The 25,517-nt window shown below is 41.6% G+C and overlaps 2 protein-coding genes across 3 annotated transcripts; both read left to right on the top strand.

The window, feature by feature from the left end:
* The first annotated feature begins 1,499 nt into the window (after nt 1-1,499).
* On the top strand, nt 1,500-16,120 carry LOC110533288 (gametogenetin-binding protein 2). Of its 2 annotated transcripts, none has more exons than XM_021617379.2 (14): nt 1,500-1,706; nt 2,404-2,528; nt 3,198-3,278; nt 3,457-3,710; nt 4,100-4,198; nt 4,898-5,011; nt 5,134-5,343; nt 9,228-9,402; nt 9,648-9,830; nt 10,266-10,491; nt 13,773-13,898; nt 14,549-14,700; nt 14,935-15,147; nt 15,325-16,120. In XM_021617379.2, the coding sequence occupies exons 2-14, from the start codon at nt 2,436-2,438 to the stop codon at nt 15,511-15,513; spliced, it is 2,115 nt and encodes a 704-aa protein (XP_021473054.2). In that variant the 5' UTR covers nt 1,500-1,706; nt 2,404-2,435; the 3' UTR covers nt 15,514-16,120. The 2 variants fall into 2 exon arrangements, with proteins under 2 accessions (XP_021473054.2, XP_021473055.2); XM_021617380.2 differs by having other exon boundaries at nt 1,502-1,706; nt 10,266-10,437.
* Nucleotides 16,121-16,960: 840 nt separating this feature from the next.
* sap30l (sap30-like) lies at nt 16,961-25,215 on the top strand. The gene is made up of 4 exons (XM_021617381.2): nt 16,961-17,701; nt 20,716-20,838; nt 21,127-21,225; nt 23,444-25,215. The coding sequence occupies exons 1-4, from the start codon at nt 17,516-17,518 to the stop codon at nt 23,570-23,572; spliced, it is 537 nt and encodes a 178-aa protein (XP_021473056.1). The 5' UTR covers nt 16,961-17,515; the 3' UTR covers nt 23,573-25,215.
* The last annotated feature ends 302 nt before the right edge of the window (nt 25,216-25,517 follow it).

Below are 25,517 nucleotides of genomic sequence, written 5' to 3'. Positions count from 1 at the left end.
TCCCTCCCTCCCTCCCTTCCTTCCTTCCTTCCTTCCCTCCCTCCCTTCCTCCCTGTATCTTCTCCCTGTATCTCCGGTATCTTCGCCATAGACGAATAGTATAAACCACGCCCCTCGGCAAACACGCCTTCTCCGATGTTGGTCACAAGGCGGGTCCTTATTTAAGAGAATATCATGTTACCATTGGTGTATTAAAATTTGAATTATGGTGATGTCAACCTATCCCCTTAATAATCCCGCCTCCTGAAACCAATGCGTTTGATATGGGGAGGGGACCAGTAACTTTATGATCCAACTTTATCATGTAGAAGCAACAGTAATTTTTCATAATTTGGTCATCAATACTTTGGTCTGGTTTCATCCAAATATCATCACATTTCGTGAAAAACATTATTTTGACTGTTTATGACCTTTAAAGCAAAAGTTGCCATTGTAAATATTATGCAAATATGTTGTACAAATATGATCTCTTGATAATAAACTGCTTTGAAATGTTCCGTTTATAATTCACATGTAATGTCACTTTGATCAAATATATTATCATAGAGCCAGCCAGGAGAAAAAACAGACATTCATCTTTACTGTTTAGGTCCACCGGAAATAACATTTCCCCTCTTTTGTCGACCCCTAGCGTTCGATTTTGAAAAATAACTTCCAGCAGGGTTAGTGCTATTAAGAATCCTTGGGACGGCCATAACACCCATTGAAGTCGACATTTCAAATGGTTACGGCAGGATTTCCCAAACTCGGGACTCGAATGGGGTTCAAGTTTTGGTTTTTGCCCTAGAACTACACAGCTGACTCAACTAATAATCAAGCTTTGATAATGTGAATCCGCTGTGTACCTAGAAACCAAAACGTGCACCGAGTTTGGGAAACGTTAAGGTTAGGGTTGTGGTAAGCATTTCGCAACACTCGCATTAACATCTGCTAACCATATGTATGTGACCAATAAAATTTGATTTGATTTGAAGAGAAGTCTGCCACAGATATAACAATGAGACAGATATTTCACCAGTATAAATATGAAGCATCCGCTTGGCATTTCCACTCACTACCAAATATGGTAGTGAGAGGAAGCCCAGTGGACGGCAGTGGGAGAAGATGGAACGAGATGGATTTTGGCCGATATTCTGCTAATTTTCTCATCGATGAAACCTTTGACCTCAAAAACAGTTCTCTGTTCCCAAAACTATAATATGTTACAAACAGAGTGGACACTTTTTTTTAGACTTTACCCTTTGCCAAAGTATTAAAACATGCAATTGTTTAGAAGGAGTGCAAAGGCGAATTGAGTTTTTGCACACGCGCACTTCACAGAGTGGGCGTTGCCTAACATAAATATGCAAATTATTAATAGAACGCACGAATAGGATCTCGCTAAGATCGTGATTGGCTTTGCCCATTTCCTTGCTTGTTCTGCCCACTATGACTCTTTGTTTTCATTTAAAACGACGGGCTGTGGTCTTATCTAGGTTTAGTTATACAAATCTTTGGTCTTTCGTTGCCATACCTCCAAAATCACGAGGTTAAAGGTTAGGGACGTCCCAATAATCTCGGATTGCACAGACCCTGGCCGGAAGTAATTTTTTGTTCGTACGTCTTGAGGGCGAAGGTTACATGAATATTCTGCAGCCGGTACATACACCTCTGTCGCACTTGTTTTATTTTATTTTTTTGTATAAAAAGGCAACTTTTAAAAGCGGGTAAGTAATGTACGATGTGTTGCTTGTGTTTTACAAAAATTGTCATTACATGGAAACATGGACAAGATCTGTTATTAAGTAATTTACCCTGTCTGAGGCGAGAGTTAACCAGCTGTCTGGCGTTTTGACGATTCAATTAGAATTTCCTCAGACCCTGAACGTAACTAACTAACTTAACATCATGTTAACCACAACTAGTTACTAGTAAATATACACAAAGCCTAATCTGACACATGATGACTGGAGTTTTTTTGTTTGTTGTATTTTCTTAAAATATTGCGCCTTAGTTTCAAACCAATTGAAGTTCTTTTAAAACTATAGCGAGTAAATTTTACTACTGAAATCCCCAATGTTAACATGTATTAGCATCCACTTCACTAGCCAGTTAGCCATGATAAATATACCAGAGACTTGGTACAATTTGTCAACCACGTTATGCGTTTGAAGAATAGCTCAGGAAAATTGTTACCGTTTCCATATTGTCATGACATTTGACTAACGTTAGTTAATAACTAGTTGAAGACACATTGCAATGTCACCTTACAATTTTATAATTCATTTTTTTTATTATTGTGGGGGGGGGGATTTTACGCCATGACACGGCATAGAAATTGAAATGACCCGCGGTGTAAAAACGTTAAGCCCAAGCTATTGGTGAAACTGCGACTGTTGTATTTGCTCCTCCGTCTGTGAACAGGCTGCTACCCACCACGACAGGAGCTGGAAGACATGGCGCGCCTCGTTGCGGTTTGCAGGGACGGGGAAGAGGACTTCCCTTTCCTCGCAAGACAGATTCCCTTATACATCGATGACACTCTCACGGTAAACCAATTTATTTATTTTTACCGTCTCGTACAAGTTGCTGTAGTTCGTTTTTTCTTTGTACGGCTTTGCAATCACATACTCTCCTGAAAGAAGCTAGCTATGTCGACCAGGAAACTCGGGTCAAAATGCTTTATTAACGTTGAGTTGTTGAGCGAGATGTGACTACCTGTAACTAGGCCTCTCCAACAAGCTAGCGTTAGCAAGCTAACTCAGCTAGCCCGATTCTCCAACCGGCTTTCCAGTCAGCAATGTTTGTTAGCTCGTTTTATGTCAAAATAGCTATCTCGATCTGTCACGAATTTTCAAGGATTCCCTGATGTTACGTTTACGCAATGTATTTTAGAAAAATGTTTTCTGAGCTGTTAGGCCAGCCTAACTGACCAGCTAACCGGTACAACTGTTAATTGTATGCGGTTGCTAGGTAGCTTGTTAGCTGGGTGGGAGGCTAACCTAAATGGTTATCCTTTGAGCATTATTGGGTACTGAGCCTGGACATTATATATATGTCGGCTATGCAGGAACTGTATGGACAGGTTAATGTTGAAATAGCATTCATTTAGTGGATAGTTTTACTTCCTCCACTTAGCCCGTGTACCAGTCGCGTTGTGGGATACTTGTGCTAATGACACTTTCACTATCAATATATGCCCCTTTTTTTTATTACAGATGGTGATGGAGTTTACTGACAGTGTCATGAACCTTGCCACTCACCAAATCAACAGCGCTCAGATGAAGCAGTTTGTCGAGGTGAGTGCTGTGACAGAAGATTTGTGTGTACCTTTCAAACATGTCTGGATAATATTTACCCATAAGACTGTTGGTCATAGTTTGCTCAAGGATTATGCCTTTTCATTTCTTCAACACTTAACTATTACACATGGTACTAAGTCAAGTGGTGTCTCGTGTGCCTGCCTCTCCCCCCCAGCATCACAGCATGCTGAAGCAGCAGGACCTGAACATTGCCATGATGGTAACTTCCAGGGAGGTGTTCAGCGCCCTCTCCCAGCTGGTGCCGTGTGTGGGCTGCAGGCGGAGCGTGGAGCGCCTCTTTTCCCAGCTGGTGGAGTCCGGGAACCCGGCACTGGAGCCCCTCACTGTGAAGCCCACCGGCGTGCTGTCTGTCACCAAGACCTGCATGGCCGACGCAAAGACGCTCTACACCCTCTTTTACATCCACGGGTGAGTGAGACGCGTGTCACAAGACTAATACTTCTGTAACCTTCATACCTACTTGGCCTGTCGGACTGCTTCACTTGAAGCCTACCTTTTTTATTGACCACAAGAACGAACTCTTGTTGTGGCCTATCTTTTATCTGTACTTTATTGGCCAATTTACCTAAGAAACAATCTTTCTAAACTGTGCCCTCGATTTGACAGCAGAAATATTACGTACTATTTCTTGCGTCCCTGTGAGAATCGGCTGTATTTGTGTGTGTGTGTGTGTGGGGAAGTTTTTTTTTGTTTAGTATATGTAAGTACTGAAACAATCTGACCACTATGTTTTTATGGTCAACTATTAGTGTAAGTAATGTGCTAAACGGGATAATGTTTTTTTTTTGTTGTTGTAGGTCAAAGTTAAATGACATGATCAATGCCATTCCAAAAAGCAAAAAGAATAAACGCTGCCAGTTGCACTCCTTAGAAACACACAAACCAAAGCCTTTGGGGTGAGTCACATTTACCACTGCTTTTTATCGTCTATTAAACTGCTTGTAATTGAACTTGATGTCATGTATGATACCATTTTTGAAAAAACAAGTTGTAAAGCCTGTTCTCTCAGACCTTGTACATTAACTGTAGCCTGAATGTCCACATTTGTCATACCAGGGCCAAACTAGGCTTTTGAAACGTCATTTGTGATGTGCAATATTGTAGTGTCTTTGAGAAAATCTCTGAATCTTTAGAGGAGAAGGGAGCGTAGACAAAAGGCTAGGTTTAGAGAAAGACAAAGATGGAGGAGCCAAGACAGACAGCCGATGTAGCGTCGTTTTTCACTCTGAACCACTTCAGGCCCCCAGCAGGTAGGCAGCAAAGCAAACACAGCTCGTTCATTCAGAGCATTTCTGGACCCTAGTTAGTTAGCGCCAGTCTGAAGTAGTTTACTTCATTTTTCTGGATCGTGTCATGCATTATGTTGTGCGCATGTACATCTGTGAAGCTCTATGTTTTTGACAGTAAAATACTTCTGAGTTAAAGAGCATTTTAATCCGGATTTATCCAGTGAATACTCGCCGGCGCTAAGTTGGCACGCCTGTCCTTTTCGTCACCTCCATTGTGAAGCTGACTTGATAGGTTTATTTATTGAAATAAAACGCTGATTGATGAGCCATGCATGATGTTAACGATGGGGGATTTGCTGCTGACAGGGGAAGCTGGATGGATGTGTGGGAGCTCATGTCTCAGGAGTGCAGGGACGAAGTCGTCCTGATCGACAGCACCTGCCTCCTGGAGACCCTGGAAACATACTTGCGCAAGCACCGGTAAGTCACGGTAATCGGTTTTTAAGTAATATAGGCCATGTTTACATCCAATAGGCTTTATTTTCGCATTGGACTGTTTAGGAAATTGTACTAGTGTTTTTTTAATCTTCTCTTCCTTTCAGGTTCTGTACTGACTGCAAGAACAAGGTACTGAGAGCATACAACATCCTTATAGGGGAGCTAGACTGCGCTAAAGAGAAGGGCTACTGCGCTGCCTTGTACGAGGGACTCCGCTGCTGTCCCCAAGAGCACCACGTCCACGTCTGCTGTGAGACTGACTTCATGGCACATCTACTGGGCCGGGCTGAGCCGGAGTTCTCCGGAGGTTACGAGTATGTAGACTGCTGCTTTTTCCTTTGTTCTATTCACATGTCGTAACCTTCAGTACTGGACAAATAAATTGTCATCTTTTAAACTTAAATAATTCCTTATTTCTTAAAAAAATGTGTTCATATTGAAAGAAATAACTTTTGGTCTCCCACATATAAAAAAAATATAGAAATAGAAATCCTGGACCAAATGATTGGCCCCACAGCTGGTACTTGATTTGCACAGCCTTTAACTGCTCTATTTCTTCAGTGTTTGAGGGGTGCTCTCCACCAACTGCTGTTGTCAGCACTTGCCGTAGGTTTGGATGGGATTCAGCCACTCCACAGGCATGGAGAAACTAGTCGCCTTTCGGCGAAATTTGCCGTTTTGAAACCAAAATAGGAGACCTATGCGATTCGTGTAGATTCAATGAGAAACGTTTGGATCACTACTGGCTGTAAGCGGATGAGTGACGCGCGTTTGGATCACTACTGGCTGTAAGCGGATGAGTGATGCATGTTTGATTCACTACTGGCTGTAAGCGGATGAGTGATGCGCGTTTGGATCACTACTGGCTGTAAGCTGGATGAGTGATGCGCGTTTGGATCACTACTGGCTGTAAGCTGGATGAGTGATGCGCGTTTGGATCACTACTGGCTGTAAGCGGATGAGTGATGCGCATTTGGATCACTACTGGCTGTAAGCGGATGAGTGATGCGCGTTTGGATCACTACTGGCTGTAAGCGGATGAGTGATGCGTGTTTGGATCACTACTGGCTGTAAGCGGATGAGTGATGCGTGTTTGGATCACTACTGGTTGTAAGCGGATGAGTGATGCGTGTTTGGATCACTACTGGCTGTAAGCTGGATGAGTGATGCGCGTTTGGATCACTACTGGCTGTAAGCTGGATGAGTGATGCGTGTTTGATTCACTACTGGCTGAAAGCGGATGAGTGATGCGCGTTTGGATCACTACTGGCTGTAAGCGGATGAGTGATGCATGTTTGGATCACTACTGGTTGTAAGCGGATGAGTGATGCGCGTTTGGATCACTACTGGCTGTAAGCGGATGAGTGATGCATGTTTGGATCACTACTGGCTGTAAGCGGATGAGTGATGCATGTTTGGATCACTACTGGCTGTAAGCGGATGAGTGATGCGCGTTTGGATCACTACTGGCTGTAAGCGGATGAGTGATGCATGTTTGGATCACTACTGGCTGTAAGCTGGATGAGTGATGCGCATTTGGATCACTACTGGCTGTAAGCGGATGAGTGATGCGCGTTTGGATCACTACTGGCTGTAAGCGGATGAGTGATGCGCGTTTGGATCACTACTGGCTGTAAGCTGGATGAGTGATGCGCGTTTGGATCACTACTGGCTGTAAGCGGATGAGTGATGCATGTTTGGATCACTACTGGTTGTAAGCGGATGAGTGATGCGCGTTTGGATCACTACTGGCTGTAAGCGGATGAGTGATGCATGTTTGGATCACTACTGGCTGTAAGCGGATGAGTGATGCGCGTTTGGATCACTACTGGCTGTAAGCGGATGAGGAGTGCATGTTTGGATCACTACTGGTTGTAAGCGGATGAGTGATGCGCGTTTGGATCACTACTGGCTGTAAGCTGGATGAGTGATGCGTGTTTGGATCACTACTGACTACTGGCTGCTGTATCCAAGGCCAATCGTTCACATAACAACAGAATGCAGCGCAGCACCTCGACTGAAGAAAGAAGAGACAACCAATTTACTAGTTACAACATCAGCTAGCGCTCTGGAAAGGCATCTTGCCGTTAGCTAGCTAACGTTCCAACATCAGATGAGTTAACATTAGTAACCTAACCAATTCGCTTTAGTATTAACTGGTATACGACTCCTTGCCGCTGTTGTGCCAAATCACCCCTTGCCAGAATTTTGCTGCGACTTGCTCGCTAGTTGAGGTTTTTGCTCTTCACTCCGTTGTTAGTTTAGTCTACATTTCACTGATCTTAGTAGCAGAAGGCATTTTTGTCTGCAGTTTTCGGTTTGGCTATTTGTTTGAAGTGTATGTGGCGGTTCTAGCTTTTATGGCGTCCTGCCGATTTTTTTTTTTCTTTTTCCCCCCCTCCCCCTTTAGCGCCGCGCACGGTCCCGCCCCGGGCACGGTCCCGCCCCGGGCACGGTCCCGCCCCGGGCACGGTCCCGCCCCGGGCACGGTCCCGCCCCGGGCACGGTCCATGTCTTATGCGACTAGTATTTGTGAAAGTGTAATAATTCAGCCATAGTTGTTCTGAAATGTTTATTGCCAACATTTTAGTCCCTCTGTTTAATATAACACACATACATTAAGGATTCATTTCGGTTGCATATCCTGACGTGAAGTTTGTTATATCGAAAGTATTTGACTTTGGCCACAAAATGAAAAAATTCTGGCAGTTCCTCAAATTTATAACACGTTAGTTGCTTACTGGACCCTGGCAATCTGTGTGAAATTAGTTGACTAGCTAATGAACTAACCACTATCTGTTAACTAGTGGTTTCCCTCAACAGTATGTGGTTAATTTTCACAATGACCGAATTAGGTGAAAATGAGGCGTTGCTTGTTAAACAGGTGGATTCAGGGATCAGGTGTAGCTGGAGCTGGGCCTGGTTTAAGCTGGAAGCCACTATAGAGGTGAATGGAACAAAACACTCTTTCCCTATTTCTCACTTCAATACAGTGGATAAAAAGGGGTATGCCAGGTGTACTCTCTGCCTGAAAGAGATCAATTATTGCCTAGAAAGGGTATCATGCTCTGCTGGCACATTGTAGAACAGATGTCCCCAGGCAGAAAGTGTATAATGTGCAGTGTAGCCCAAAAAATATTGTTTTGTTGTGTTGAACTTGAAAGTATTATACTTTTAAAAAATTAAATTAAGACATTTTTACTCAGTGAACGTTATTTTTGCACACATGTAGCCTTGTGCACTTGATCGATGTCAACTATAGTGGCAACTATAATAGAGCAAAAATAGAATGTCTGTTTCATTCTTGTTCTACTTTAAAAAAATATATATATAATAATAATCCCAAGTGCAATATTTAGGTGTTTGTAAAGGCTGTCATGGTAACAGGCGTTCTATTATAAAAGCTGTCATGGTAACGGGCAGTTTATTAGGCTACAGATGAAATAAGTTATGATGAACCGGGGTGGTGAATGTGCACGGTGATGGACTATCGAGGGTCTTATTCTGATGACATGATGATCGATGCTTGGCTGCTGTTTAACAAATACTCTTTTGTTCATGATAATCTCATCATGTAGACTATACCCACAATGTATCTGCCAGCTGTTGGCTAGAGAGTACGTGCCAAGACCAGAGTGGGTACAATCGCTATATAACTCAACAGTTTTTGTGACAACCATAACTAGAGTAGAAAATGAGATGAGATGGAATTTTATGTGCACTATGTCATGACGCACAGCCTTTTCTCTGCAACAAGTGAATTTTATGGAAACTCGTCTCTGGTGGGAAACCAAGGTTTTTATGTGAATTTTAGAATAATTTCAAGAGTGCCAATTGTGTATTTAGAAAATAAAGTTTACGATTGTGTATTTAGAAAATAAAGTTTACACACATACATTTGCTTCTGCAATGTTGAAACACCAATAACATGGTGTGGAGCACAAACTTTTTTTTTTCATGTTAATTTCTCAATTTCTTGTAAAATAAGGAAAGTGCCAGTATATTTGACCAGCACTATAGTAGTGAAGTGTGATTCACTCTCCTGGTGACCTTCTGATGTACTTTACTTGTAGTTCTTCACTACCTTTTTTTGTTTGCTAGTTAAATGTTCTAGAATTATATGACATTCTAGAATGTCATTCTAGAATTAACATGCAAATTCTAACACGACTCCTTGCCCTTCTCTCTCGTTTTATAGACGCAGAGAACGACACGCCAAGACCATTGACATTGCACAAGAAGAGGTGCTCACCTGCCTGGGCATCCACCTGTACGAGCGACTGCACAGAATCTGGCAGAAACTGAGGGCAGAGGAGCAGACCTGGCAGATGCTCTTCTGCCTCGGCATTGACGCTTTGCGCAAAAGCTTTGAGGTTTGTGTTTTGCACGATGCCTGCCTGCATTACGCTACCAATAACAAGCTTATGTGACAAAGACATATTTTGTTGATGGAAGTGATGTATGGTGAGTGCTTTCCCATCCGACACACGTCTATGTTTACAGTGTTGTGGCATGTATTGATTCATTTGACATAAAAAAAAAATTATATATCATGTTTATTTAGCCAGGACTCCTCTCTTTATAATAACGACGTGGTAACACCCGTTTTCCCCTCTAGACGGCGGTGGAGAAGGTGCAGGGCATCAGTCGTCTGGAGCAGCTGTGTGAGGAGCTGTCGGAGGAGGAGAGGGCCAAGGAGCTGAAGCAGGAGAAGAAGAGACAGAAGAAGAAGAACAGACGCAAAAACAAGTGTGGCTTCGACGTGTCTGAGCAGGAGGCCGAGGGCAAGAACCTGGCTGAGGTAACGCTTAGTTTTCCACACACACACACACACGAGCACTGAGGCAGCATGACAACAGGGGAAATACCAGTGAGTCTGTTATAGGAAACTCTCCTCACATGCCATCAGCATGCTTGTTCCACATTATCTGGTTACCCTCATCCAGGCTAGAGGTCGACCTCTAATCCAGGCTAACCATGTCATTCATTGTATGGATTAATAATGCATTCTGTTTGTGACCTTGTTGTTGTTCACACATTGCGCTTCGTCACATTTCAGACTTTCTAAATGCCGTCAGTAGGTTTAAATGGCAAATATAGCTATCAAATGTTTTTAGTGTTTTTAAATTCCTTAACTCTCACTGCCCATAACACTGTCCTCCCTTTTCTATGGTCTGGCCATTTAGGGATGTTACTCTAATAGTGTACTGTTTTTCTGTTATCCCCCTCCATGCAGGGTTCATTAGAGTCTGTGGAGAACGGTGGCTGCAAGGCCTGTGGAAGCCGAGAGGAGGAGGAGGGGCATGTCAGCTGTGTGGAGGTGGTCGTCACCAGCAACGAGAGCACTACTTCCTGCAGCTGCCCAGACAGCACCGTGCCCATCCTGGGCTCTCCTAAAGTCAAGAAAGGTAATGCTGTCACCACCATCCAACCATCACTCAAGACCAGACACCTGACCCTGGGTAAGATCAGTCTTACCAATGACAGCCATCCTTTCTGAAATGTATTTATTTGAGTTAAGGGACCATTTTACAATTGAAATGTGAATCTCAAGAGCAAATGTGATGTATTTATATCATGGCTAGACAGCTAATTGTCATCTTCAGTCCCCGTTGATGAATCGACAGGCTGAACTCTGTTTGTTCCAGTTCAGTGTATATATTTCATGATTTTCCCTTTATTCAGACAGGAGGCAGAGTAGCAGTGGGCTTGGGATGTGTACCTACACTGACTGTGATGGTGTATATTGTCAACACTCCGTTGTCTGGCTTATCGTTTTAACATCTAAAATCATTGAAATTGTTGAGTTTTTTTTCATTTTTTATATATTTTATTTCGGTGTAAATGCACAATTTGTAAACTATTCAAAATAATAGCCTAGTCTTTCACGATCAACCATTTGAATGACTATAGGCTCAATGGAGTAATCTTAGAAAGTTGTTTTGCGATTTTTAGCATTAAATAAAAACATAGTAACAATGAGAGAGAGAGAACAAACAATTGCAAGCGACTAATGGAATAGGAAGTTGAAACGAACCTGGAACGTTACTGCCTTGTTTCACTAAAATCACTCCTGGCAAACCAAAACAGACCATAATAGGCTATAGACCTACACGTAGGCTACTGTCAATAAAAGTTTCAGTAGGCTAAACACGACTTATAAATTTAATTATTTATGTTATTTACAAAGTGTTAATTAATGTGCTTGAATTGCACAATGAACAGTAGGGCACAAGCTCCTACAGCTGCACTTCAATAAGCGGGAACAAAAAATAAATGAATTATCTTACTAACTTTATTTTAAATAGCTTAAAAATTGTGCATTTACACTGAACAAAAATATATAAATGAAACTATTTCAAAGATATATATATATATATAAAATTATTATAAAAATTATAAAATTAAAAAATTATTTATATATATATATATATATATATATATATATATATATTTTAAAACATGTTTTACTGAGTTGGTTTCATATAAGGAAATCAGTCAATTGAAATAAATTCATCAGTCCCTATTTTATGGATGTCACATGACTGGGAATACAGATATACATCTGTTCATCACAGATGCCTTAAACAAAACAACCAAGATCACGCTGAAACCTGAGGTGATGGCGGCGGATGAATGACACGACAATGGGCCTCGGGGATCTCGTCACGGTATCGCTGTGCATTCAAATTGCCACAGATAAAATGTAATTGTGTTCGTTGTCCGTAGCTTATGCCTGCCCCATACCATAACCCCACTACCACCTTAGGGCACTCTGTTCACAACGTTGACATCGGCGAACCGCTCACCCATAAGACAAATAGGTCTATTTTCCAGGCTATGCCTTTTGCCTATCGAACCGCAAATCCACAACATACAATCAGATAAAACAAATGATTATAACATTCTTTATGACCCTATTTTAATAAAAACAATGTATGAACATTGGCTTAGGCTAAAAACAAATAGCATATTATGATGTGCATTTTGCATATTGAACTGTACACATCATAAAGATAGGAATACAAGTAAGTTACACAATAAAGTAGCCTAAACAAAATAAGTAGCCTTAACAACAACAAAAAATGCTATTAAGTCCTACGGTTTGACAGAATATTTTTTTTCCTATGCTTGGGGCTGTCTGTCTTCCAATAAGATGCTTCTAGATTTGAATATAGGCCACAATTTTTTTATTTTTTTTTTATTTTTAAAAAGTGCAATGAGGAACCATTTTAGGGGTAGTTGATTTACCATGTCTGTCAGGGAACACCAGAATGTTGACCTTTTCTGCCCCAGAGTAGTGAATTCAGCAGGATGGATGGTCTTGTAAATGTTGACAGGTTTGTAATCTGTCCGTCCTTTTCCCTGAATCTTTTTGCTTATTCTGCAAGGGATTTCGGTCAGGTCTTTGCTGCTGTTCCTGCATCTTTATTAGAATGACATTATGCACCAAATCACACTTCTGTTATAACCAATGTGTAGTTTATATTGTGTAGTTTATATTCTGTAGTTTATATTGTGTAGTTTTATATTGTGTTTTCCTTGCCATTTGACACCTACGAGTGCAACTATATCTGGGCAGGATGATGTGTCATACCAGACATTGCCTAACCTGTGTGTGTGTGTGCGCACACCATGAACAAAAGTATGTGGACACCTGCTGGTTGAACATCTCATTCCAAAATCTTTGGCATTAATATGGAGTTGGTCCCCCCCCCTTTCCTGCTAGAACAGCCTCCACTCTTCTGGGAAGGCTTTCCACTAGATGTTGGAACATTGCTGGAGGGACCTGCTTTCATTTAGCCATGAGCATTAGTGAAGTCGGGCTCTGATGTTGGGCGGTTAGGCTTGACTCGCAGTCGGCGTTCCAATTCATCCCAAAAAGTGTTCGATGGGTTTGAGGTCAGGGCTCTGAAGGCCAGTCAATTTATTCAACACTGATCTCAACAAACCATTTCTGTATGGACCTCGCATTGTGCACAGGTGCATTGTCGTGCTGAAACAGGGCCTTAACACAAACTGTTGCCACAAAGTCGGAAGCACAGAATCGTCTAGAATGTCATTGTATGCTGTAGCGTTAAGATTTCCCTCCACTGGAACTAAGGGGCCTAGCCCGAACCATGGCAAAACAGCCTAAGACATTATTCCTTGTCCACCAAACTTTACAGTTGCCACTAATGCATTCGGACATGTTCTACTGGAATCCGCCAAACCCAGATTCGTCCAATGGACTGCCAGATGGTGCAGCAGGATTTATCACTGTTGCTTCCAGAGGCCGTTTGGAACTCGGTAGTGAGTGTTGCAACCAAGGACAGACCATTTTAAGCGCTTCAGTGCTCGGCGGTCCCATTCTGTGAGATTGTGTGGCGTACCACTTTGCGGCTGAGCCGTTGTTGCTCCTAGACGTTACCACTTCATAACAACAGCACTTACAGTTGAGGCAGCTCTAGCCGGGCAGAAATTTGACGAACCGACGTGTTGGAAAGGTGACATCCTATGACGGTGCCACGTTGAACGTCACTGAGCTCTTCAGTACAGGCCATTCTCACAAACGTTTGTCTATGGAGATTGCGTGGCTGTGTGCTTGATTTTATACACCTGTTGGCAACGGGTGTGGCTGAGATGGCTGAATCCACTGAAGGGGTGTCTGCATACTTTTGTATATATGTAGTGGGGCATTACCTGCTAGACCAGCCTCATTGAGTGTATGTATATATATTTAATTGTTTGGTCATTTCTTTAGGTCTTTCGCCTCACAGTAATGGGAGTGACTGTGGTTACTCGTCTAGCATGGAAGGCAGCGAGCCTGGCTCACAGGAAGGATGTGACGTCGCCTGCGCTGAGGGTATCTGCAACCACCATGAAGCAGGTTGGTCCATCTTCAGTTAATGGTCCATATAGTGGCTAGTTGTGTCAAAGCTAGAACAAAATGGGGATTCGTAACATTAAGAAAAATATTTTTTAAATCTAGTTTTAATCACAGTGCAGTTATTACAAAACATGTTCCGTGTTATGGCCTAACTAGATGATAGGCTGTTAAGGCCTGGGGAACCTGAGTAAGAGGTGAACTTCAAGCTACTTTTGTGACTTTGCGAGGCCTGTAAGACGAGACACGGATTACGAAGTCGTATGCGCTGGCTCCACCTGCTCTTTGTCTTTGCTAATGATGCGTGTGTGTGTGTTCAGTCTTCGGTCTGTTGCCTGTAGATGATCCTAACCTATTCATTGATGATAGCCTCTGATTTACTGAAGGTATCAGATATTGCATGCCAAAAAAATTGCGAGATACCGCTTGTCTTCGCTATTCACGTGGAATTTTAAGATTTTTTTCTTATGGTTTTAACAGTCCCCCCCCCCCCCAAAAAAATGATGTACACCTTATGACCCCCCCCCCCCCCCCCCCCCCCCCATCCCTATTTGTTCCATCCCTAGTAGTGTTGCTGTCTTATTTTGTTGAATGCTCAGAATGTGGCATACGTGCATAGAATGCTTGTCATATCCTTGTCTTGTCATCTGAAGGAGACTACTTGTGTGGTCATCAATGTGCTGAAGACAAGGAGGAGGACTGTATGGACAGCTGTGTGGAGTGCTGGGCCAGCTCTGAAGAGAACACCAAGGGCAAGAAGAAGAACAAGAGAAGAAAGAACAATGGCTTGTTATCTTACCATCAGGTTAGATGAGAATGTCCTTAGGGATGGGATTTAGCAGGAATTCCTGCTTTTAAAACAAAATATATGTTTTAGTGTTTTCCCATTCGAATAGCTTATAATTGAAATTGACCTTTCCCCTAGCCAGATTTTCCTGATGGATATGTTAGCCCAGTCAGAGATGTGGATCTGGTCATGTCATTCATTGCTTCTCAGGTAAAACTATTAAAAAAATAAACCTTGGTCTTTCTCAACCAGGGTCCAAATGCAGAGGTTTGTGTTATGGAAGAGAACAGGAAAGGGCAAAACACAGCTGCAACGTCACCCGTGTGCAGAACCAAAGAGACGTGTGCCCAGTTGTGCCTCGATATCTTTTCTAGTATCCCACCGCAGTTACCACGTGCAGAACATCGAAAGAACATCAGCCATTATCTGGAGGATACCAGTGCCAAGAGTCTCATGGAACTGCTGGTCAGTGACATTTTTTTTTTCAAGAAGTCGGGATGGTCACTTCAGTGTTGACATTATTTGTACTAGTTTTGAGTTCCGTGTGAGTTGGTAGGATGTGAAGCGTTTATTCAATGCGTTTGTGTGTTTTTGAAAGGTCCATTTGATCAATGCTTTGTTTTTTTTTTGTACTAAAAACAGGACGACTCTGAAGTGACTTCCGATGAAGAGAACTGCCTCACGCAGGACGAGATCCAGTCGTTTGTGGACAACAACAAGTCCTTCTACAACAACCGTGACCAGTACCGACAGCGCCTGAAAGATAAATTCACCAAGTACTGCCACGGAGGTGCAGATTGGTTTGCTGCGGCCACCACCAGCGTCAATTAATGAATTAGCTCCTGTTGCACTACTCTACTGTCATGATATCTTGTTACTGGGACAACACACATGGTGATTACCACCCCTCTGCTCACACCACCTTTTAAAGGAGAAAGAATTCAGTAGTACATTTTAGTGTCTTGTTCAATGAGCTCCCACCCCCTCTTTGGTTGAAGTACATGTGGTTCCTATTTTCCTACCTTTGTTCATCTTCTGTCACCTCTACCTGTTCATCTTGTCACACCGTCCTTGTTGTCGTCCGTCCCACCCTGACCAAACCCGGTTTATTTTCTTGGTCTCATTTTGTAGGGCTGTTGGTTTAGAGCACAGTGGATCTGATAATTAAGCTTGCAAGCTGTGACATTAGGGTTTAGATGTTAGTAGTCTTGTTTTAGTTTTTTTGTTTTTGCATTTTCCATTTTTTTTCTCTTGTCTCTTCCTCTGTGACGCTTCATTTTAGTGGGAAAAGTTGTACCAATAAATGTGTACAGAAATTATATAATCTGAATAGATTTTACAGTAAAACATCCATTTATAACAGGGGTTGGATGTGATGTTAAGGGGTGCAATGTGTAAAATTGACAAATAAAGAATATTTATTAATATGCATTAGAAAGTTGTTTGTGCGGTAACTTTTTTATTTTTTTTCTGACATGGCAACCAGCCTGTGCTATGTTCATAAAGACACCAGGAGATGGCGTGATATGACGAGTTTACCCTCACAGATTGGGAGCTGACCATTAAATGGTGAGGATGACGTTTGTCTCCTTTAAAGATTCAATGTTTAAGCATTGAATGCATCTTTCGCCTTGTTCCAGCCATATTTGTGATCTCAAACCACCATTTTATTTTCAGCACTATTGGATTTGAGTATTCGCCACTTTTTTTTACATTTTTAACCCATTTTGTCTTATGAATCTATTTTTATACATCTTTAGAAGCTAGTATAATTTATAAATAAGAAACTATCCAGGGCCCACTTCCCAAAAGAATCCCAAAGCGAAATGCATCGTTAGAATCATAGGAACCAGTGGTTCTAATGCCGTAAGATTATTTTGGGAAACCGGGACCAGGACTGGCTGAGCAAGTTATTTTTTTAACATTTTCCAGTCATCAGATGTAACTAAATTACTTCTGCGTTGGAAATGTCCAAACGAATGCGTTATGAAATCATATTCGAAAGGAGGCTTGCGTCAACAATGTTATCAGACTTGTAGAGTACATGATTTATCAGTGGGTGCACACTAAAATCCCATATGTCTGTTTTTCAATATGAAGATTACTCATGAACACAGTGGAGGTGTCAGACTCGTCTTTTCATACTAAAACAAATACGCGTCCTGATCCAGGAAGTAACATGTCTGAATGATTGACATTGTTTTTTAACCAACCGAAGAGCGATCTAAACATGTTAATTCTGCCTCCATTAGAAAATAACCAATAGTGATCCAGGAAGAACTTCCGCTGCAGGAACAAGGCATGTTCATTGTACAAGGCTCTTCTGAAAGAATACCGCGACTATTATTAAGGTGAAGTCTGAAATATGTGATTACTTCAAAGTTGTTTAATCAGTTAAAAACGACTTTTGTGTTCCGATTTAGTTTGATATGTGTTAACCGATTGGAGCCGCATGTACGAATGACCGAAAAGTATAGGTTGCACGTTGTACAAAATCGACATCACCGTTTTTGTCGGCTCAGGAATTTGTTCGCTAGCACAGCTAGCTTTGATAGCAAGCCACCTTGTGGTCCTGTCTTGGCATTCTAGCCTGAATTGTGGTATGGATTATTTTTATTTTTTTAATCTATATACAGTTTATAGTTTGATCAGGAATCTCGTTTAAAGTTTCGTTTTAATTGTTTTTCCGCATTTTGTTTAATTTGAGAAAAACAGCTTTCTAGTTCACGCTTGTCTGTATAAAAAAAAAAAGGGGGGGTGGGATTTTGGGAGGAGAAAATAACGTTCTCAGTGGGTTTTTTACAACAAAAAAACATCCCCAAACCCAACAATCATGAACGGGTTCAGCACTGAAGAAGACAGTCACGACGGCCCCCCAGCGCCGCCGTTTTACGGTCAGACTTGTTGTTTGATTGAGGACGGTGAGCGCTGCGGACGATCAGCTGGAAACGCCTCCTTCAGCAAACGGATCCAAAAAAGCATATCGCAGAAAAAACTGAAACTGGACATCGACAAAAGCGTAAGTGTTATTATTGCTAACTAACGTTAGTTGTCTCAACCATTTGAGACTATGTAGTTCGTCCCCATAGACATCCCCTTCTACCAACTGGCTAAGCAAACCAAGCACTTGCTAATCGAGCAAGCTTGTCAAATTCAACCTCACTCTTTTATTCTAAGGTTTGTTCTGCGCCATAATTATGTATCACGGAAAATGGTGGACTTCTCTCTGACTGCTTATGGTTTCATTTGGAGTAGCAGCCAGTGGGACAGCAAACAAGAAAGGGTTTCTCCCCCACCTCCAATCCGAGCCTTGGCTGGCAGTTTCACCCTGCGTAGACAGTCTTTTCCACGCCTCCACTCCCTAAAATGGCTGTTACTAAGGAAGCTATAGGTTGTCCTGTGGGGGACACAAAAGTTACGAGGCAGTTCTATTTGGCTACAAGCAAGTGTGATGAAGAAGGAGAAGAAAATAAACTCCCTAGTGTATAGTTGTCTGTAAAATCCAGCTGTGAAATGTATACAATGTATCCGCCACAGGCAGATCGAACTCTTGTCTTTCAGCACTCAATGCTACCGCCCCAATTGAACTTGAAATGTAAAATTGCGGCTTTGCTATCTGGAAAACTACACTTTGCTGTGTTCTGGTCAGGGTGTGGATTCTTGCTCCCTCCCTAACTACTAACATAAGATGAAAGATCCCCAAGTGGTGATCCATGGCCATTTCTCTTAGATGATTTTATGCACAATGGTTGAGTATAGGAAAACCTGCCAATTTATTTTTTATTTAACTAGGCAAGTCAGTTAAGAACAATTTGTTATTTACAATGACGGCCTTGTTCAGGGGCAGAACAATATATTTTTACCTTGTCAGCTTGGAGATTTGATCTAGCAACCTTTCTGTTACTGGCCTAACACTCTAACCACTAGGCTACCTACCGCCCCTACACTCTAACCACTAGGCTACCTACCGCCCCTACACTCTAACCACTAGGCTACCTACCGCCCCTACACTCTAACCACTAGGCTACCTACCGCCCCTACACTCTAACCACTAGGCTACCTACCGCCCCTACACTCTAACCACTAGGCTACCTACCGCCCCTACACTCTAACCACTAGTCTACCTACCGCCCCTACACTCTAACCACTAGGCTACCTACCGCCCCTACACTCTAACCACTAGGCTTACCGCCCCTACACTCTAACCACTAGGCTACATAAGGCCAGAATTTTGGCATTGAGGCGGCAGGTAGCCTAGTGGTTAGAGTGTAGGGATGGCAGGTAGCCTAGTGGTTAGAGTGTAGGGATGGCAGGTAGCCTAGTGGTTAGAGTGTAGGGATGGCAGGTAGCCTAGTGGTTAGAGTGTAGGGATGGCAGGTAGCCTAGTGGTTAGAGTGTAGGGATGGCAGGTAGCCTAGTGGTTAGAGTGTAGGGATGGCAGGTAGCCTAGTGGTTAGAGTGTAGGGGCGGCAGGTAGCCTAGTGGTTAGAGTGTAGGGGCGGCAGGTAGCCTAGTGGTTAGAGTGTAGGGGCGGCAGGTAGCCTAGTGGTTAGAGTGTAGGGGCGGTAGGTAGCCTAGTGGTTAGAGTGTAGGGGCGGCAGGTAGCCTAGTGGTTAGAGTGTAGGGGGGGCAGGTAGCCTAGTGGTTAGAGTGTAGCGGCGGCAGGTAGCCTAGTGGTTAGAGTGTAGCGGCGGCAGGTAGCCTAGTGGTTAGAGTGTAGGGATGGCAGGTAGCCTAGTGGTTAGAGCCTTGGGCTAGAACAGCTCCCTGAAGCTGTATCTGTCGTTCAGCCCCTGAACAAAGCAGTTAACCCACTGTTCCCCGGTAGGCCGTCATTGTAAATAAGAATGTGTTCTTAACTGCCTACAACAGCCTAGTTAAATAAAGATTAAATAAATAAATGGAAATAGTGTCACATCTGTCACACCCAAAAGGAGAATTATCTGGTGAAATTTCGATTGTTTTTCCACTTGTGCGTCATCATAATTATACAGTACCAGTCAAAGTTTGGACACATGCATGTACTCATTCAAAGGGTTTTCTTTCTTTTTACTATTTTCTACATCAAAACTGTGAAATATCACATATGGAATCATGTAGTAACCAAAAAAGTGTTAAACAACAAATATATATATATATATTTGAGATTCTTCAAAGTAGCCACCCTTTGCCTTGATGACAGCTTTGCATTCTCTCAACCAGCTTCATGAGGTAGTCACTTGGAATGCTTTTCCTACAGTCTTGAAGGAGTTCCCACATATGCTGAGCACTTGTTGGCTGCTTTTTCTTCACTCTGCTGTCCAACTCATCCCAAACCATCTCAATTGGGTTGAGGTCAGGTGATTGTGGAGGCCAGGTCATCCGATGCAGCACTCCATCTCTCTCCTTCTTGGTCAAATAGCCCTTACACAGCCTGGAGGTGTGTTTTGAGTCAGTGTCCTGTTGAAAAACAAATGATAGTCCCACTAAGCGCAAACTAGATGGGATTGCGTATCGCTGCATAATGCTGTGTTAGCCATGCTGGTTAAGTGTGGACTGTCGTTTCTCTTTGATTATTTGAGCTGCTCTTGCCATAATATGGACTTGGTCTTTTACCAAATAGGGCTATCTTCTGTATACCACCCCTACCTAGTCACAACACAACTGATTGGCTCAAACACATTAAGAAGGAAAGAAATTCCACAAATTAACTTTTAACAAGGCACACCTGTTAATTGAAGCTGGTTGAGAGAATGCCAAGAGTGTACAAAGCTGTCATCAAGGCAAAGGGTGGCTACTTTGAAGAATCTCAAATATAAAGTATATTTTGATTTGTTTAATACATTTTTTGGGTTACTACATGATTCCATATGTGTTATTTCATAGTTGTGATGTCTTCACTATTATTCTACAATGTGGAAAATAGTTTAAAAAAAAATATATATATATATATATATATATCTATATCTATATATATATATATATATAAAAAGAAATACCCTGGAATGTGTGTCCAAACTTTTGACTGGTACTGTATATCTGTTTGTATTTTAGGTTCGACATCTCTACATATGCGACTTCCACAAAAACTTTATCCAGAGTGTCCGTAACAAGAGGAAGAGGAAGACGAGCGACGACGGAGGGGAGTCTCCGGACCACGACGTGGAAGTACCAGAGGTAACAGACCCCCATTGTCTTCCCTTTCATCGTCTTACTCTAAAAACACAACATCGCTTCCTCAATAGGAAACATCCTTGTTGAAGAAAAAAATACCAGCAAGTTGAATAGATATGAAAGACGACATAAGATGGCTATTGATGAAAATTCCTAACTGCGTGAATTCTCTTTTAAGCATTTTATGCGTGAAATGTAATTGATAGAGAACAGTAAAAGGTGCTTAAAGATATTAAATCCTTTATGGATAACACACCCGTCTTTCCTCACGGTCTGTTTCTGTGATGTTAGGTGGACCTGTTCCAGCTTCAGGTGAACACGCTGAGACGCTACAAGAGACACTACAAGCTGCAGACCAGACCTGGCTTAAACAAGGCCCAACTGGCTGAGGTAGGCCTACATTTAAAGTGGAGTTAAGTTCACTCTCTGATTCAGAAAGTCTTAGTCAGTGCATTCAAGTAAGGTAGGTAGCTAAAGACAACCACGTATCGCAGGCAAATAAAACTTTTCTCAAAATAAACGACCGTTAGAGAAATTAGTGCTTAGTAAGAAATACAAGTGCCTGTGTTACATCAAGGTCAACTAGTAAGCCTACAGCAGTACTGTGTATGTAAGATGTTATAGACCGGTAACAGTGTACCCACCAGTGGGGTATCTAACAACATTTTCCAGCTAAAGACAAGCATCAGGCACTTTTTTTTTTCTTAATTTTTTTGTTTGTTTTAACTTTAATGAATGTATTCATGTATTGTCTTATATGGTGTATTGATATTTTGCAATCTAGATGTCCTTTGTAATACTGGACTACTACCTAGCAAGTCTCCCAGCAGGCTAAAACAAACTGCAACTTGCCAAACCAGTTCAGTTTAACAGCTGCTCCGTGCTGGCCAAAGAGTTGCTGGCTGGTAGAATGGAACACCTAACTGGATAAGTGCCAGTTAAACCCACGGGTGTTGAAACTACTCGTGTCACTACCCGTTCCATGTCCAAATAAGCTTATTCCAACCTAATTTGGGCTTGGACTGCTTAGTGTTAATATATCCATAGGACATTACAGTGCGATGTTTATTGCCACAATGACAGTAGATGGACTTTAAAAATATTACGTCACAGATTTCAACATTTGCGTTCATTTTTTTTGCGTACAACAATGTAGCACTGTAATATATATATATATATATAGTTCTTTGGATCTTTGGATGGGACACTAGCTCATATATATATACATTGAAAGTCTATATATATAAAAACATATTTTAAAAAATAAAAAGAGTTCTTAACAGGGCGTGTTTTTTTTTTACCCTCGCATTTACCCTCATATATATATATGAGCTAGTGTCCCATCCAAAGAACTCGGTAAGCTGTCTCAGAAGGACTTAACTCTGTTAGAGCTAACTTCTGTCTTGGGGTTTCGCTAGGATAATTATTCTTAGTGATTTTCCTGTAAAGGGGTACCCTCACCCTCAGTAGGTGTGCCCAGCCCATCCAATGGAACCCGTGGCCCATAACATAAATATGATTATTATTTACCATGATATATGTGGTGTGGGAGACCAATTACAAACTAATTGGACATAGACGGATTGTTAGGAGAATTTGTGAAATCGACATGTAATCTTGCAGCTGGCACGACTCCTGTCCTTACAAATACTCCTCTATGATGTTTCCAGCCCGACCCGGTGATGCAGGGGGGAGAGGGGAGGGGAGGGGGGGGGTCGTTGCGGGAGCTGGTTGAAATAAATGAAACTGCCCTGTAAGTTGAATGTTTCCCCAGGCTGTAGAGAGGCCCAGACCTCCATTAATGAGCCTGTCACGTCATTAATAAAGTGCACGCCAACAGGTCCAACCAATTACAGCTCTCCATGTGCCGCCCACATTGAGTGGAACTGTCAGCCTGAATGGAGCTGGGTGAAACTACACAGAGGATGTTTATTTCCCCTCGCGCTTGTTATTTTAAATTCAAAATGATCTCTGTGTGTTTTGGGTTTAGAAGGGGGATTGAATGTCTCCTAGAAACACATCTCTTTATACATGGGGATCTAATCCTTGACAGTATGGGAGGATTCAATGTTTTGTCACTGGGTGGTTAACCAGACTGGTGATCTCACTTGGTCTTCGTTGGTCTTGCCTCCTGCTTTTAAATATCATATTCTATATTCAATACCACTAATCTTTGCCAGATTTTTAAAACTTTATTTTTATTAAAGTGGGCGGAAATAAACTGGATGCTCAATCAATAGAGGGATTACACTGACCTCCTCTTTCTCTCTGATGTACTCTCTGAAATATAGAACCTTTCTCTCTGATGTACTCTCTGAAATATAGAACCTTTTTCTCCTCTGTGATAAATTAATCATTTAAATCTAGAACGTTGTTCTCCTCTATAATAACTTTGTGATTTTTAAATCTAGAACGTTGTTCTCCTCAATGATAACTTTTGTGATTTTTAAATCTAGAACATTGTTCTCCTCAATGATAACTTTAGTGATTTTTAAATCTAGAACATTGTTCTCCTCAATGATAACTTGAGTGATTTTTAAATCTAAAACGTTGTTCTCCTCTCTGTGACAACTAAATGATTTTGTCCTCCAATGTTGTTTGTTTTCAGACTGTCAGTCGTCACTTCCGTAATATCCCGGTGAACGAGAAGGAGACTCTGACCTATTTTATTTATATGGTGAAGAGCACCAAAAGCCGACTGGACCAGAAGTCGGACGGTAGCAAACAGCTGGAGTGAAAGCCACCGATTTAACTTCCCATACCAAGACTTGGACATGGACACGTGTGTTTGATAACAAGGTGTTTTTCCGAACAGGCAGCCAAAACTGATCTTAAGACAGTTGTTGAGACTCCGCAGGGTAATGTAATGCTGTAATGTGAATATGCTGATATGTACAAAATGCACAGATTATGAAGAAATCAGCAAAAAGGTAGAATGCAATGTATGATAACTGCCTTAAAGATGTTTGTTTTGGGGGCTGGTTTTTTTGTTTTGTTTTTGCGTTGACTGTTAACAACTTTTGAAGTAGAGAAATGGTTTGTGCCAAACCAGAGTGTGCAAACTTAAGATATCTTATAAACTGGACAGGGTGCATTTTGTGAATGAAAAGATCATTTAAAAAGGTGTTAATAAGCATTGTACATTTTCCTGTTGCCCAGCTAGTACTCATTATGTTATCTGGCAGTGTGACATGCATGTGAAGACTGAGGAAGTTGAATGATGTAGCATTTTGGCAGACCCTTTTCAATTTTTTTTTGTTTGTTTCTCTCACTCAGACTTTTCCCTCTCGTCTATCTTCTACACTGAAACACACACAGACAGACTGAAGTGGTGTTTCAGTTAAAAACAAGTTATTTTCAAATATTGGTGTCGATTTTTTTTATTTTTTTTACATTTTTTGTTTGTTTTTTCTTTACCCACTACCTTTTTTTTGTGATAAATATAAGAACAGTACTTTAGTTCATCCTTTTATTGTAAGATTTCTATGTGAAGTTGTGTTTCTGGTAGGAGTAACTATTTCAACAGTTGTTTTAGATTTTTGTCATTTTATCATGCTTTCAGCATTTTGAGACTAATTTTAAGCAATTAATTGAAGCTGTGTTCATTAGAGTGGGAAACGCCTTATTACCACAATATATTATTTCCGAAGCAAACGTTGTTGCTCTACTAACACCGGCACAATATAGAAAGTCTCAACTTTGGAGAGCAGTGAACTGTGTTTGAACCGCCTAAATTGCTTTCACAGTGCACAATGAGCACTGTCTGTACTTTTGCTTTAGTGTTTACAATATCTTAGTTCTATTCTATTGGAATGTATTTCCGAGGAATCATGTCACCCTGGACTTGTCAAGTCCATTTCCTTTCCTGGCACAGTGTTGAAATAATGTGTTGTCTAGTGGACCACAGTACCAACTATAGTCACTAGAGGAAGATGGGAGTTGTTTTTATTCCTCTGTGTCGCTAATTAATGAGTTTCTTCACTTCAACACCACTGTATGTTCACTGGTTTGTTTGAGTCAGTGGTCTCCCCACAGATGATGGTATGTCTTTTTAGTATTGATTTGTTTCCAATTTTCCCTGACCTTATTTATAAGTCCCAAGAAATAAGTCATGTCTGCTGCGTTCCATGTTACACCATCAGTTAGCCGTGTCCGGTGTGTCATTGCTGAAGAATCGATGGCTTTTTTATTTTCTTTATTTTTAATTTTTTTGTCGCTTGTAGCCTTGTTAGCACCATATAGATTTCCCCTCTTGAACATATTGGCTGTGCTGCGTTAATACTGTAATGGCTGTGCTGCGCTAACCTAACTGTTGTAATAGATAATACGTGTATTTAAATATGGCTGCGTATTGCTTTTAATAAACGTATTGTACATAGATAATGGCTTGTCTTTTTTTTTTTTTTTGCTCTGGGGTAGTCACTATTTTTTGTGATTTAGTAGCTGGATAGAATTAGTAAGGGACAAACTGCTCTCCTTCCATGCTTTTTCAACCACAAGACAGCGGAGTTGTCATGCAGCCCTATCACTAGTGTTGCAGATTTACAGTGCACCTCTACCGCATGCATTAGCCTCTATCACATGCATTAGCCTCTAACGCATGCATTTTCCTCCACCTTCTCTCTGTAGTTACTCGATCTACCGGTAGGTGTCAGTAGCATTCTGTTGGGCTCCGGTGGTTG

Source organism: Oncorhynchus mykiss, chromosome 10 (genome assembly GCF_013265735.2).
Source record: "Oncorhynchus mykiss isolate Arlee chromosome 10, USDA_OmykA_1.1, whole genome shotgun sequence".
Lineage (NCBI taxonomy): Eukaryota > Metazoa > Chordata > Actinopteri > Salmoniformes > Salmonidae > Oncorhynchus > Oncorhynchus mykiss.
The sequence above is the reverse complement of the archived record's forward strand: the minus strand, read 5'-3'. Positions and strand labels throughout refer to the sequence as shown.